A 14,462-nucleotide genomic window follows, 5' to 3' on the forward strand; every position below is an offset into this window, starting at 1 on the left:
GTTTATAAGTAGTTTGTAATTATAAATCAATTTTATACTTTGAATTCTTTTAAAATTATTTTTTATAATTTTATAATGTCTTTTAATTTTTAAAAAATCAGAATATTAAAAGAAATAGTTATTTTACAAATATATATATATATTTTTTATTTTCAGAAAAAAATTGAATATTTTATTTTTCGGAAAACAAAATTTGTTTTTCAGAAAAAATATTTTCGTATATTTTTTTCATTTTTCGAAAAAAAATTGGTTTTTTAAAAAATATTTTTAAAAATAAATAAATTTTTTATTTTAATAAAAATAAAAACTACTTTTGATGTTATTTCTTTTGCCTACAAAGATAGATAGAAAACAAATTGAACTTCTATCGCTCGGAAGCTCCAATTTTCTTTTATGTTTTATTAGAATATTTAGGAGAAAAGGCGATGATTTGTTTTATTTTCCAAAGTAAACAAACTATAAAATATTTTTTAAAATGAATGAAGTGTAATTGAATTGTTATATGTCGATATAAATAATATGGTATTCTTTCAATTTCTATTTGCATTGTTACTCTTTTTATGCATTAAAACACCATTTCAAAAAAAAGTTATTTATTCTTTCTTAATTCAATGCATTTGGTCATTGGAGAATCAAACAAACTATTGTTGTAACACCAATATTAACTTGTTAGATACCCCAATACTAACTATTCAAACATCCAATAGCTTTCATTTATGATAACTTTATTAGAAAGTTGTTAAAAAAACTTATTAGAATAAATGAAAGTGAAGGAAATAATCAATTACAAAATAATCCAATGTGCATAATATATAGCAATTATATGAGGTTTATTCCTTCCCATGCTTTCTTTCTTGCTCCCTCTTCCAATTCACCAAGAGTTGGAGAAATTTCATAACCTGCATGAATGCAATTATATTTTTTTCTTACTTCACTCTTACAAGAACCACCAGATATGAAAATAGTGTTGGAATTTATACCTCATTGGTGTCTCGGAGAGAGTAAAAAGCATTGCTTTCTTTTCCCACTGATGAAACCAATATCCCATAACCTAGATTGCTCTCCCTCAGAGCCTAAATACATCAAAAAATATTATTATAGAATAATAACCTCTTTCTAGATTAAAGAAAATAACTAGTTAATTCAGTACCTTAAATGCATCTTCATCAGTTTTATCATCTCCAATATATATGGGAAGTACATCATTTCTATCAGTTAACCCTGCACATAACAATTTTTTACATTATAATATATCATTAAACACCTTGTAATGCAAGGCATATAGAGGAAAAGAGTGGTTCTTCTTACCTAGTGATTCAAGTAAAAACTCAACAGCTTTTCCTTTGTTCCAGTCAATTACAGGACGGATTTCTAAAACCTATCACAGCATAGGTAACAAGTTGAAGTGCGCTATGAGAGTGTGAACAGACTTGAGTAACAAGTTACTAAAATCGCACGTAGGAATATTATACCTTCCGTCCATGAGTTGAACGTAAACGAGGGTAATTTTTTAACATATCATGGACACGTTGACCGATCAATGTCCACTTCTACAAATCGATTCAAAATAGGGTAAAAATCAAAACTTGACATGAGATTGAAAATTACTAAGAGATCAATGATCAAGTCATCATGGTTGGGGTAATAGTTAATCCTTACATTCTCTTCTACATTACGGTAATGTACAGAAGCACAAAACTTGTGATTTTCAACCTTTGCGCCTTCTATATCTTTAGTAATGTCAATGAGGGTTTTAAAAACCTGCATGGAAAAAATTCATCATTAATTTCTTTTACACGTGTGAAAGAAAGAATATAAGTCATCAATTATTGGTTTGGGGATGGAATTTTCACCTCATCGATCATAGGAAGGAATTCTCTTGCCGGCTGAAAGAGAGTTATCTCCTTTCCCTGTCACATTCAAATGCAAAAACTATGTCAACTTGTGAATTCAATGACACTTAACCTATGAAGACCACATCCTAAGAAACAGAAAGGTATCATCATTGTCCGACATGTATCTTATACGGATTCCTAATAATCCTCGTAAACTATCAACAATTACCTGATGGTCAGTAGACTTAACACAATTTGGATGGTTTATGGACATAGTGTCACTACCAGGGCCAATAATGTCCATCCCATGACTACCGGCGTAGTAGAGTTCTGTTAGTTTAACTAAATCAAATACCTGAAAATGCAGCAGCCAAACCTTCTACACTTAATAAATCTCATAAACAAAATATTTTAAATCAGTACTAAATCAGATTGAACAACTTTCAAATACCTTGTCACGGCTTCTTCCACTAATGATCGCGGTAGGGAAATATTTTGCCACTCTTCTCACAGTTTTTCGCATCTAAACATTATTTTGAGAGAGTAAAGTAATGTACATAACACTCATAATTAAAAGAACAAAGGAGTTATAGTAATGCATTACATACAGGTTCAGACATGAAAGCACAATCAGGATCCTCTACTATAGGCGAAAGCGTGCCATCATAATCAAGAAACATTGCAATCTTCTTATCCTTTGCACAGTCGATGATTTCCTCAAAAGCTTCTAGTGCTGAAGGATATCCTTGCTGGAAAAATGGATTATAAGTTAATTATGACAAGCTGTAGAATTATTGACAAAAATTAATTGAAATAGAACATAGAACTATAGGCAGAAATTAATTAGTAGCAATGAATTATACCATCCATAAATTATAATCTTCAATGTCGTAGTCAAATGAAGCAACTTGGGCACTCGAACCTTTAAGTATCGACTTTTTCCTCGGAGGAGAAGATGCTTTCATAGCATCCAACATACCGTTAGACCTAACATCATCAAGACCTCCCATGGATTTCTTTGAATTGGATTTTGGGTACTTCCCTGGAGAGAGTGGTGAATCTTGCTGCGAACAAGCTAACAAACTAGAATGGATTCCAAGCCTTGACTTGTTGGCAGGAACAGGATCATTAAGAATTGGAGAAGCATGAGAAGGCTTCAAATCCATTTCACCTAATTAAACTACTTAAAATGTATGTAACTATGTACGAACAAAAGAATAAAAAAGTCTGTGTTCAATATAATGATGAATTTCGTCACAAACTGATTTGTATCGAATCTTCGGCTTAACCAACTCTTTTGTCAATGAAAAACCAACGCTTTAATGTTTTATTGTCACTGCTATTGTGTGTGCAGTCCATCAAGCACAAGTTTCCCTGAAACTTAACAGAGAAAGAAAATTGATTTTTGTTATGAAAGTCAAATAAATGCAACAAACAAAAACCAAATTTAACCAATACCTATTTATATATCACATTGCATTTTGTACCAAGGGATAATTTTAATGGTCTAACTCTCTGAGTTTATTGTAATAATTACAGAACCTGCAACATCAGCATTGACCAAACAATAAAAGTAAGCAGGGAAAGAACATACAAGCCATTGCTGATCAAACAACTCATATTCCGATCGAGTAATTAAAAATACAATCCATTTGACATTCATTTCAAGTTTCCAACTTATTTACTGTGTGAATTCGTGATTTTCCTTAAGTAATGAATCAAAATTTCTCCAAAGATATGCAATTGATCATTTTACATTTTTTCAGAAGATCAGATTCAAATAACCCCAAATGAATAAAATAGTTTCACCTAGTAACACTGTCAATTATTTGAGCTTATCAACAAAATGCAAAAGAACATTTTAATGTATTCATCATTGCATAAGTTAAGAGCAAATGCACAAAATGAGAAAAAATATTAATGATTTGATTGTTTATAATATAACATATGATAAAGAAATGAAACAGAAATAAAATAATGCAAGTGTTGAGTTAAAAACACAGGTTCTATGTGGACCTGGTTTTTCAATAATTAGGAAATTTGCGCAGCCAAGAGCTTTTAACCATTAAATAAAGATCTGACAGCTTGTATTCTAACCTTATACTAAATGAACTTTAAAATACAACTTAGAACAACAAAAACCGTATCCAACGATAGAGATTCGTAACTACGGAAACAAAAGTTTTAGATCCAACCCACGATTCTTCACATTCATGTATAAACTAAAATATTAACAAGAATAAAAAGTTTCCTTCATTGGCTTGACACAACAACATTGACATGAGCATAAATTAAATGCATAAACCAAACTCAATTACTCTCCACCACAAAAAAACAAAGAGACATAACAGAGTCAAAAACCAAAAGAGATTATGGAAATCATGTGTAAGGTTTCCATCAAAAGTCACTTTTAGAAGATGGTACATGGTTGGCAGCAACCTGTCTTTGTTTTAAGGTCAATGTTGACATAAAGTAATAACCAATACAAAACTTTAAACCTAAATCTGGCATGAAGACCCACCACCATTAATTATCTAGTACTTTTCTCTCCCTATGCAGACATTCAAATTCAACATCATATAAAGTCCTATAAACAACAAAATCATACACATCATGTTTTTCCTTAATTGACACATTAAAAGTAAATTAAAAGCAAGATTTTATATTAAAGTTGCGGCCTCACTAACATCAATAACATTGAAAAACCCTACGGTAACAGCTTAGATCTCCGTCGTGCAACTTTATTTAACAAATGAGTGATGAAATCATTGTCTAATTGTCAATAAAATTAAAAAGCTAAACATTTTCAATAAAATGTCATTCAGCACCAAAAAATCAAGATTTCTCAATAACCTATGATAGCAACCATTTCTTGTAAATTCATAAAAAAGATTGAATTTTTTCATGTTCTATATCAAAAACACAGGCATGAAGATTTCAAAAAAAAAAAAAGATCGTGCATAGAATTAATATTTTTACGCATAATTAATTTCACATTTTGTTGATTATCACATTGAATCACGCCAATACACATAGAGAAAAAGATAGAAAATGAATCACACCTGATTTATCAGCTACCTTTGTTTGTTTCTTTCTTTCAAGAGCGCAGAAATCACAATAACGAAGCTGAAACGAAAACGAAGAAATAACGAATGAAAATGAAGGAAAACGCAAAAAAAGAGACGTAAAATGGAAAGAAATTGAGACCTTGAAAATGGAATGAATGAGAGAAAGAAAAAGAAAGAGAAGAAAATAACAAGAGGCTTTAGCTATTTATATGTTCGTTTGATTCACGTTCCATATTTAACATGATTCTCGCATTAATATTTATCATTATTTTTATTTATTTTATTTTTGGTTATGATCTTTTTTGTGTTGATTTTGTTTTTTGTTTTTTTGGACGGTGGGTTGTTTTTTTATGAATTTAGTTGAGCTTGTTAAATTTTTAACCATCCACAAAATATTATTATTTTTATTTATAAATTCAATTCATGGAATCTTTAAATTCATTTTACGGAAGTTACTTGAATTAAGTTTATTAACCTATTTGAAAATTTTGATTTTTTTTTTTTTTTGATTTCATTCCAAATTAGATTGATATATACCTCTTTTTGAACTGATTTGTTTTCACCATCTTTTATAAATAGAATCAACCATCAATTAGGAATGTGTTCTGTTCATAAACTAAACTAAATTGAATTATATATAATTTGATTTGGATCTTATAATTCTTTTCCATAAAATCAATTTATATTTTTTTAATTGTTTTATAAATTGATCGGTTCAGATTCAAATCAGTTTAAAAAAACAGTTTTAAAATGTTTTCTATCAAAATCAGTTTTTATTTTCTTAAAAACAAATCAGTTTTATAAAATAAAAATTTTAAAATTAATTATTTTATAAAAATAAATAATATCAAAAATAGGTTTGTTTTCTTTAACTAACCTTTTATTTTAACTAGTTATAAAATTAATTTATGTCAAACCTTTATTTAAAAAAATTACTTTAAATTTGGCTCTTATAATCTTCATAAACAATATTCCGATTAAAAACAAAGACAAAGTTTGACGTGTTACATAAAAAAGATCAATAACATAAAATAATTATGAAACATTTCTCTATAAATCATAATTGTTCATAAAATAAACAACTCATAAAAAAATTATTCATGCTTCCAAAATCTCTTGCATCATCCAAGTTTCCAACCTCTCTTTGTATCATCCATCATATCTACAAATAAAATAAATAAATAACAATATTCATAAAATAGATAACTCATCAAGAAAATTAAGAAGACTTTTAATAGAAAACACACATGGAAATACTTTTGTCCAACTCATTGAAAAGTACTAATAGAAAACACACCTAAAAATACTTTTGAAATATATAACTATAATGCCAACATCATCCACAACTAGGGATCAAACACCATCCACATCTAGGGATCAAACTAATTATTCATTACTGATACTTCAATTCTAGGCAATTATAGTAAAGGAATAAAATTTATGGACTGAGAAAAAGCATATACAGAGAAAAGAAGAGTGCCTTGAATAAGACTCAAACTACACATATGTTTGAGATATTGTAATAATCATGGTATATGCACAAACATAATCTCAAAATCTCAATGAATACTAAAAATGAGTAACCTCATAAAACATTAGCAATAATGTGAACAATATACTAGCTATGAGCATTAGCAATTTAATGTAAATACTAGCAGTGACATTGACAACCATAATATGAAGAAAATGTGAACATTTTAATGATAAAATATCAAAAAAAAATCAATCCACAAGTCTTCTAAGCTCTTAGACCCTACATCTATTAGTTTGAAACAAATTTCCACGTGATTCAACTAACTTGGAATAAATGATGCAACAACATAAACGCACAGGTGCATAAACAAACTTTAGAATTCTTTACCGTTAAGTCATCTTCGAGTGCAACAGAGGTTGAAGAGGTTGAACAACTAGCACCATCTTCCGTATAAATTGACAGTGTTATATATGAAGACGTGTGTTGTGTAAAAGTCTAATACCACTCGTATGTAGTACAAAAAGAAGCAATGGCAGTGAAGAAACAAAGAAGAAACAAACACACTTTCCTATTAATCACATAACAGTCCATAAAATTTTCAAAACGTTTGTAACTTAAGCATTCAAGCTTTGTTACAAAAACTTTGGGTTATTAAGATCAAGCTAATGATGTCAAATAGTGGCCATAGCGGTGTTATAGATTTGTAATGCATATGAATTTAAACAAACAGCTTTTGTCATGCGATAAGCAATTTAGTACAAAGTGTATAGTGTAGCAAAATTTGAATAAAACCCTTCTGCCACTGACAGCATTAGAGCAAACCTAGATCAATGAAAGTTAGATCAATACAACTTAAATAGAAGCTTAAATGACAGCATTGGACAAAATGCAACTTAAAATAGAAGCAAAATTAGCAACAGTCCCATTTTCTGCTCAACAAAAGCTAGATCAATTAGAAAAACCTCTTAGCTTTCACAAAGAATCCAATGACATAACAAATTAAAGTGAATTCGGTGGAAACAGAACCATATGAAACAAAGCTTGAATGCCTCTGATGATAATAAAACATAAATCTAAGGCACCAAATTGTCCCCTTTAGACACCATAAATCACATAACAGACCATAAAAATTTCAAAATGTATGTAACTTAAGCATAACTTTTTTAAGCATATAATCAAAATCATTAAGTCAAAATATAGCTTTCACGTGCCTTTTGTTTCAAAAACCTAATTCTTCAAAGGTTCTTTCATGTTTTGATGCGGATACTACCATCAAGTAAGTTGAATTCCAACAAGTCTCAACATCTAGAGAAACTAAACCTTTATAGTCTATGCTCTCCTCATCTATACATGCCTTGAATTTAGCAAGCCTCGCGGGAGAAGATCTAGCATAACAAACTCTATAAACAGAATTATCAATGTCTTTCAAACCTTCTTTCACAATTAAATCCAATACGTGTGTGCAACACCTCATATGAAAAATGGTTTCCGCTCATAACTAAACTATTCTTAGACAAAAGTCTTCTCTTGAGACGTTCAACTCCAACATCATTAGATGAAGCATTATCAACCGTCAAACTAAGCACACGGTTTAAACCCCAATTGTTCCAAACACATCTCCATTGTTTCACAAATAGCATCCCCTGTATGGCTTGTGACTTGACAAAAAGTTAAAATCTTCTTTTGTAAGTGTCAATTATTGTCAATGAAATGGGCCGTCACACACATATAGCTCAACTTTTGACAAGAAGTCCACATATCAGTGGTGAGACAAACTCTTCGACAATTCAGAGAGAGAAAGTTTTTCAAAATCATTCTTTATGTGTCCCAGAGTTTCAAGACATCACGTACCAATGTTGTGCGTGAACAAATCTGAAATCTTGGTGAAGAGAGACTCATAAATTCATGAAAAGACTCATGTTCGACCTTTCAAAAAGGAGTCTCCATGTTTATGAACATCTTAACCATTTCTCTTCGAATAGCCTCTTGGTCAAACTTGACAATTAAAGGATGGTCAACATGTTCTTCATCACTTGTCATAGAAGATGATGTCTTCTGTCTCTTGTAAACAAGGCATCTCAATAAATGAGCATGCATGGAACTAGTTCCATTATCATACTTAATTTGTGTGCCACAATATTTACATGAAGCTTTCTTTTCTTCTACTAATAATACAATGAAATGATTCCAAGCCTCTGAATGATTCTTCCACTTCTTAGTGTGAAGAGATGATTCTTCCACTTCTTAGTGTGAAGAGGTGGCATTTCATTAGAGACCGAAGGTGAAGGTGTTAAAAGCGTATTCTAAGATGTCGCATATGTTGGCAAGTAACTAACATTAGTCATCTTGATTCTGTTAAAATTAGGAAAACAAATTAGAGAAATGTCAAGAACTACAATTTTAGTAAAACCAAAATTCAAAAAAGAAGTCGACTTAGATGGTAATCGGAAAATTGCTTTCATCGATATATCATATTTGCTTCTGTTATGAGATCCAACAATGCATTCTATTTGGAATCAAATCAATTCTTTTTGATTGAGAAAAACATAGAGAAGTCATTATATGGTAAGTATTTATTGAAGAAGAATTGAAATAAGCTATTTACACCAAAAAAAACATATGCATTGAACCACAAAATATGCCCACACATGTTACAATTTGTATTTAGATCTGAAAATGAATAAGAGCTAAGAGTCACTCATACACGTAGCACCTAAAGCCCCATAAATCAACATTACCAATGAGTTAGGAAAACAAATTAGAGAAATGTCAAAAACTACAATTTTAGTAAAACCAAAATTCAAAAAAGAAAACGACTTAGACGGTAACCTGAAAATTGCTTTCATCGATATATCATCTTTGCTTCCGTTATGAGATACAACAATTCATTCTATTTGAAATCAAATCAATTCTCTTTGATTGAGAAAAACATAGAGAAGTTGGATCATAATCCTTCCCTCAATCCCAAAAATCGAACATAAAGATGATTTCAAATATTCTAGTTATGAATAATCATTGCAAGCCAAAGGCAAGCTCAACACCTAAATGAGATGTGCCTAAGGCAATTATACTAAATATTTTGTTTCTTCCAAATTTGAAGGATATACTGCTCCTACTGCATACAGAAAAATAGAGAGTAAACTTGTGAAATTTATTACAAATATAGTACTCACTAATTATTTAAAACTTCAGATATGGTAAGGCTTTGTATTTTGTAGATATGGTCATATGGTGAAGTTGATAAATTTAATTACATGTTGAGAATTAACAATGCCTTGTGTTTGAGTTAGATTTGCATATTAATGCTATGTAATTGATGCATAAAATATAGTTATAGAAACAAGAAAAACAAAAAACAAAAAAATTGTCAGATTCTAAAAAAAGTTAATATTTTGATGAAACAACATTAATAAAGTAATTCCTTGATTGAGCATGAAATTGGTGACACCAAAGAGATAAGGCAAGTTTATGGTTTTATGAACAAATTAAAATAGTACAATATGAGTAAATGAAATATAGTTTACAAGTAATGGTACAGCAGTTTTATATCTATATAGAATTAAAGTCAAACTTTTAACTGAAAGTTGGATATAATGTTTGATTTTTTAGAAGGCTAGTTGTATGGACTGCAACACAAATATTATAAAACTTCAACTTAGTCAACAAGTAGAAGTTATTCTAAAACATGGATAAATAGATAATTTTTTAACTAATCTTATGTTAATGGTTAATTTACTAGGCTTTTGGAACAAACAAAATAACAATTCACCTAACCACTTTCACATTCTAATTTGATGTAACTTTACATATAACTCACATGCAAAATCAAAGCAACAAATCATTGGTCAAGTATTTCAAAATCTACATTATATTCTACCACATTATTAGATTGCCTCAAACAATGAAGAAAAATCAACCTCCATGACAACATAATTCAATCATCAATCACAAAACTTCAATCAACAAACGCATACAAATTGAAGAGATAAGTAATATAGAAAAGTAAGAGTTTTACGTACCTTCAAGAAGTTTCCGACACAACGGTTCAATCGTGAGGCTCAGATCCAGGATTGGATGGAATGAGAGAGAGAAAGTGTACAGAGAGAAAGTGTAGAGAGAATCAGAGATGGAGAACGTGAAGGAGAATTAGGAAGATGTTGGTGTTTCCGTTTTGGGAATTAGGGTTTAGCGATTGATGCTTGTGAGTTCCTGAGAGCAAGCGAAAGAGAGATTTTTGAGAGAGTCTCAAATTTGGAACCCGATAAGCTGATCCAAATTAGGGGTGTACAAAAAAAACTAATAACCTTAAACGAAATTAGTATCCAAATTAATCCATATTGATTGTGATATGCTAACGGTGTAAAGCTGTATACACTTAAAGTGCATGGAAATTAAACTCTATAAGGTATAACAAATTGATTTTGTCCTAGCTAATAAACTGGAACTAGGACATTATTTCGGCGAAGAATTTTCATTAAGCTATTTAATAGTATTACAGTTTATACATAAGTCATTATATGGTAAGTATTGATTGAAGAAGAACTGAAATAAGCTATTTACATCAAACAAACCATATGCATTTAACCACAAATGCCAACACATGTTACAATTTGTATTTAGATCTGAAAAAAGAATCAGAGCTAAGAGTCACTCATACACGTAGCACCTAAGAACCTATAAATCAACATTACCAACAAGCTATTGCAGTTGCAGGGGATGGGAATCAAAATCCCATTAAGCGACAACTTATGGATCAAAAACATGAATTCACCAACAATAATTATTCATAAAGTCAAATGCTTTAATATCTTTGATGATCATAAAATAAAAGCAAATCATCAAAATGCAAAAAAGTTTAAGGTACTATAGAGTTGAAATTCACCTCGTAACTATGATTATGAGCAGAGCTTTCACTTGAATCTGTGATGATTTTGACAACAAGAGAAGCGTTTATGGCAGTAGCGACGGAAGGAATAAGCGACAATCGTTTGGGTTTGAAGAATTTTGGGAATTAAGGTTTAGATTTCAATTGTGTGAAAGAGAGTTATTGAGAGGGTGGAATTAAGGTTTAGATTTCAATTGTGCGAAAGAGAGTTATTGAGAGGGTGGAATTAAGGTTTATGGTCATTGGCTTTTTTGCACACCCCTACCATCAACCATCGATGCATCGATCTCTCATGATCCTCATTACATCAAAATGATAAATAGGTCCTTTTTTTAATTAATTAATATAATAAATTGTTTTTAAAGTTTTTGAATATTTTAGTTTATTTTAAAACTAAATAAATTTAAAAATATTTTGAAGAATCACAAAGAATTAGAAATATTTTTTTGTTGTGGAAAATATTTAGGTAATAGTTTTTTTCAAATTTATCATTTTTAATGGTCTTTAAAAAATTGTCTAAAAACTTAAGGGAGAAAATAAGATAGCTTGGGATATGTATCGGATGTGACCTGGCTTAAGAGGAAGACGGTCTTAGAGTGAGGGATATGCATGCATATATTAATTAGAGTTGGAATGAAAATTTCGCGTTAAGGTCTTCCATTTCAATTTAGTTTTCTTTTAGAAATTGAGATGTAGGTGGGGACCTTAACGAAAAATTTCTATTCTAACTTTCATTAATGTCCGAGAAACTTCTACAAATACTCGTTTTAGTGGAAATATTTTACTTTTTAGGGGAGCACTTTGACTCGTGAAGGTGGTTTGTATAGGTGGTCGGTATTGATGGGTCATCCTGAGAAAAATTATTCACATATTGACCTAAAACTTAAAGAAAATAGCTATATAGATTCTCTCACTTATAAGTATTCAACCTCAATTCTTCTCGGTATTGTGAGACTTCAAACTCACACTTGAGTCTCAACAGATATTTATAACATCTCAAATAAATTTATCTAGAATTTTAACGAAGATATACCAGTCAATATCAGATACTTTTAAAATTATAAATTATATTCATGTATGATACATAGAAACATATTGTATCAAAACAATGTAAACTTTCATACATGTGAAATTACATAGCATGAAATTAAACTAAGAAAGAGTTTTAAACATAATTAATAAGACATACATGTAATTGAAAAAGAAACATGAAAGCTCTTCAAGCTCCAATCATTTAAGAGTCTTCTTATCATTGACCATTTGTCTATATGAAAATAAAAAATGTGAGGAATGAGACCTAATTGTCTCAACGAGTTTACAACAATTGTTGTTAGTAAGCTATGAGAGGTTACTTGTAAGTTGATCAATAGAAAATACATATTTCAAATAATTTAGACACAAATAAACAAATAATATAGTGTATCACACAACTAACACTATATTGTTCATTTTATCCTTCAAATTACATTTTTGAATTGATTCATTCAGTATGCTTATCCAACCATAGCAACTTAATAGGACTCGGACCTTACTCATAATTTACTTGGGATTTCTTAAACAAATTAAAATTAAATTGACATTGTTGGCCAATAATACTTATGTGTACTCATTCAATATCATAGATTGAACATAATTTTGTACAGTTACAACTTTCTTTTGATCAACCGGAAATTATAAAGTAATAGTTATTTAACTATTCTAAACCGACCACTCTTATCTTTGTGAGCTTACTTGAAATTCCATTTTCTATAATTTCTATCATCTAATATTGACTTATTTTATAATTCAAATCATGTAACTATATGATTTAGATATGACTAAACATATATATACATATAACCTAAAATATATACATACAACCGTGAAGTTTCTACTTTTCTCCCTAAAACTCATATGAACAAATTCTGCAGGTTTTAGCACTGCAACCTCAACTTAAAGTTCATGCTCTGACCTCATTTCAAATGCTCCTCCTATGAAATTAGTACTTAAAATGAAGAAAAATGAGTCTAATTTTCAAATTCCAAAATAGGACATGAAACACAATTACCAAATAAAAGATATGGATCGTTTTATGACAGGTCTATTATACGAATTCTGAAATTCAGCCTCTTGATGTTAAACAAAAAATATTCTAATCAAGTGTCAAAAAACCTCTAAATTAAAATTTTGGGATTTCTAAAGAACTTGATTATTTTCTCTAATTAATCATCAAAATAATTGCACTACTACTTCAATTGCATTATTAAATACTAAAAGAACTCACCAATTGAGTTGTTGAGAGCAAAATATTTGATTCTAATTCCAAAGCCTCTCCCTCCGATCAATCTTCAAGGGGGTTTTATACTTGGATTCTTCCAACTTCAACTTATCTGTTTCCTTTTACCACAAGAATCACTTAAAGGATGAGGCTAGTAACACAAGCAAAATTCTAAATTGTTATATTTTGGGAATTTGGGGTTTAGGATTTTGATACAAGTGGAAAAAAAGAAAGAGTAAAGCGAAAAACTAAGCTCTTCGTGATAATGGGCCAAGTTTATTGATGAGGTTTCGTACTTGAATCGTTGTTTTTGGTTAAGATTCAAAATTTGAGAATTTTGGCTATGGAGGATATGAGGGTTCAGTTAATAAGGAAGAAGGAAAGAATGGAAAAAAAATTGATCCAAATAAGAGTAATTGTCCATATTTTATTGTGTTTCTGCACTTGATTATAAAAATTCCACTCATCTTCACTTATGATTACACCTATGACACTTGTTACTAATTAATCTAATTTTACTCGATTTTTTTTCCTTCCGACAAATATAATTTTAGTGATTATTAATTAAAATTCAAAAAATTTCGTCATTGAAATTCAAAATTTTACTTGGAAATAGGTGTGGGTAATTCTTCATCATCTTTGACTCTAATTTTCAAGTGGCTTCTCCATTTGGTGATCATTCCCAAATTAGTTTCACTGTGTGATTCTCCTTGTAGTCGAGATACATGAAATACATCATCCAATCCTGACATAGTCGAAGGCAATGCTAATTGGCATGCCTTTGAATCAATGTGCTGAATTATCTCAAATTTCCCAATGTACCTTAGGCAAAGTTTTTTGGTTTTGAAAACATCGTGTAAGCCAAACTTTTGAATCACTTTCAAGATGACATGATCACCTTCTTCAAATAACAACGATTTATGTCTGTTATCTGCATAGTTTT

General features: G+C 30.0%; 1 protein-coding gene and 1 long non-coding RNA gene across 4 annotated transcripts; both read right to left on the bottom strand.

Annotated features, from left to right (window-relative positions):
• Positions 1-685: 685 nt before the first annotated feature.
• On the bottom strand, positions 686-5,137 carry LOC127074143 (probable trehalose-phosphate phosphatase F). 3 transcript variants are annotated; one of them, XM_051015439.1, is made up of 14 exons: positions 5,043-5,137; positions 4,898-4,961; positions 3,294-3,377; positions 2,699-3,215; positions 2,444-2,584; positions 2,287-2,358; positions 2,065-2,190; positions 1,854-1,910; positions 1,660-1,761; positions 1,473-1,547; positions 1,309-1,378; positions 1,151-1,221; positions 981-1,073; positions 686-899 (listed from the first exon to the last, which is right to left on the bottom strand). In XM_051015439.1, exons 4-14 carry the CDS (start codon positions 2,999-3,001, stop codon positions 831-833), a joined length of 1,179 nt encoding a protein of 392 aa, XP_050871396.1. In that variant the 5' UTR covers positions 3,002-3,215; positions 3,294-3,377; positions 4,898-4,961; positions 5,043-5,137; the 3' UTR covers positions 686-830. The 3 variants fall into 3 exon arrangements, with proteins under 3 accessions (XP_050871396.1, XP_050871395.1, XP_050871397.1); XM_051015438.1 differs by having other exon boundaries at positions 1,473-1,550; XM_051015440.1 differs by lacking the exons at positions 3,294-3,377; positions 4,898-4,961; positions 5,043-5,137 and having other exon boundaries at positions 1,473-1,550; positions 2,699-3,006; positions 3,122-3,211.
• A 698-nt stretch (positions 5,138-5,835) lies between these two features.
• Positions 5,836-13,976, bottom strand: LOC127074145 (uncharacterized). The gene is made up of 4 exons (XR_007785931.1): positions 13,526-13,976; positions 10,397-10,586; positions 6,765-8,729; positions 5,836-6,065 (listed from the first exon to the last, which is right to left on the bottom strand). It is a non-coding gene; the product is annotated as an uncharacterized LOC127074145 (long non-coding RNA).
• Positions 13,977-14,462: the final 486 nt, after the last annotated feature.

This window comes from Lathyrus oleraceus, chromosome 4 (assembly GCF_024323335.1).
Source record: "Lathyrus oleraceus cultivar Zhongwan6 chromosome 4, CAAS_Psat_ZW6_1.0, whole genome shotgun sequence".
Lineage (NCBI taxonomy): Eukaryota > Viridiplantae > Streptophyta > Magnoliopsida > Fabales > Fabaceae > Lathyrus > Lathyrus oleraceus.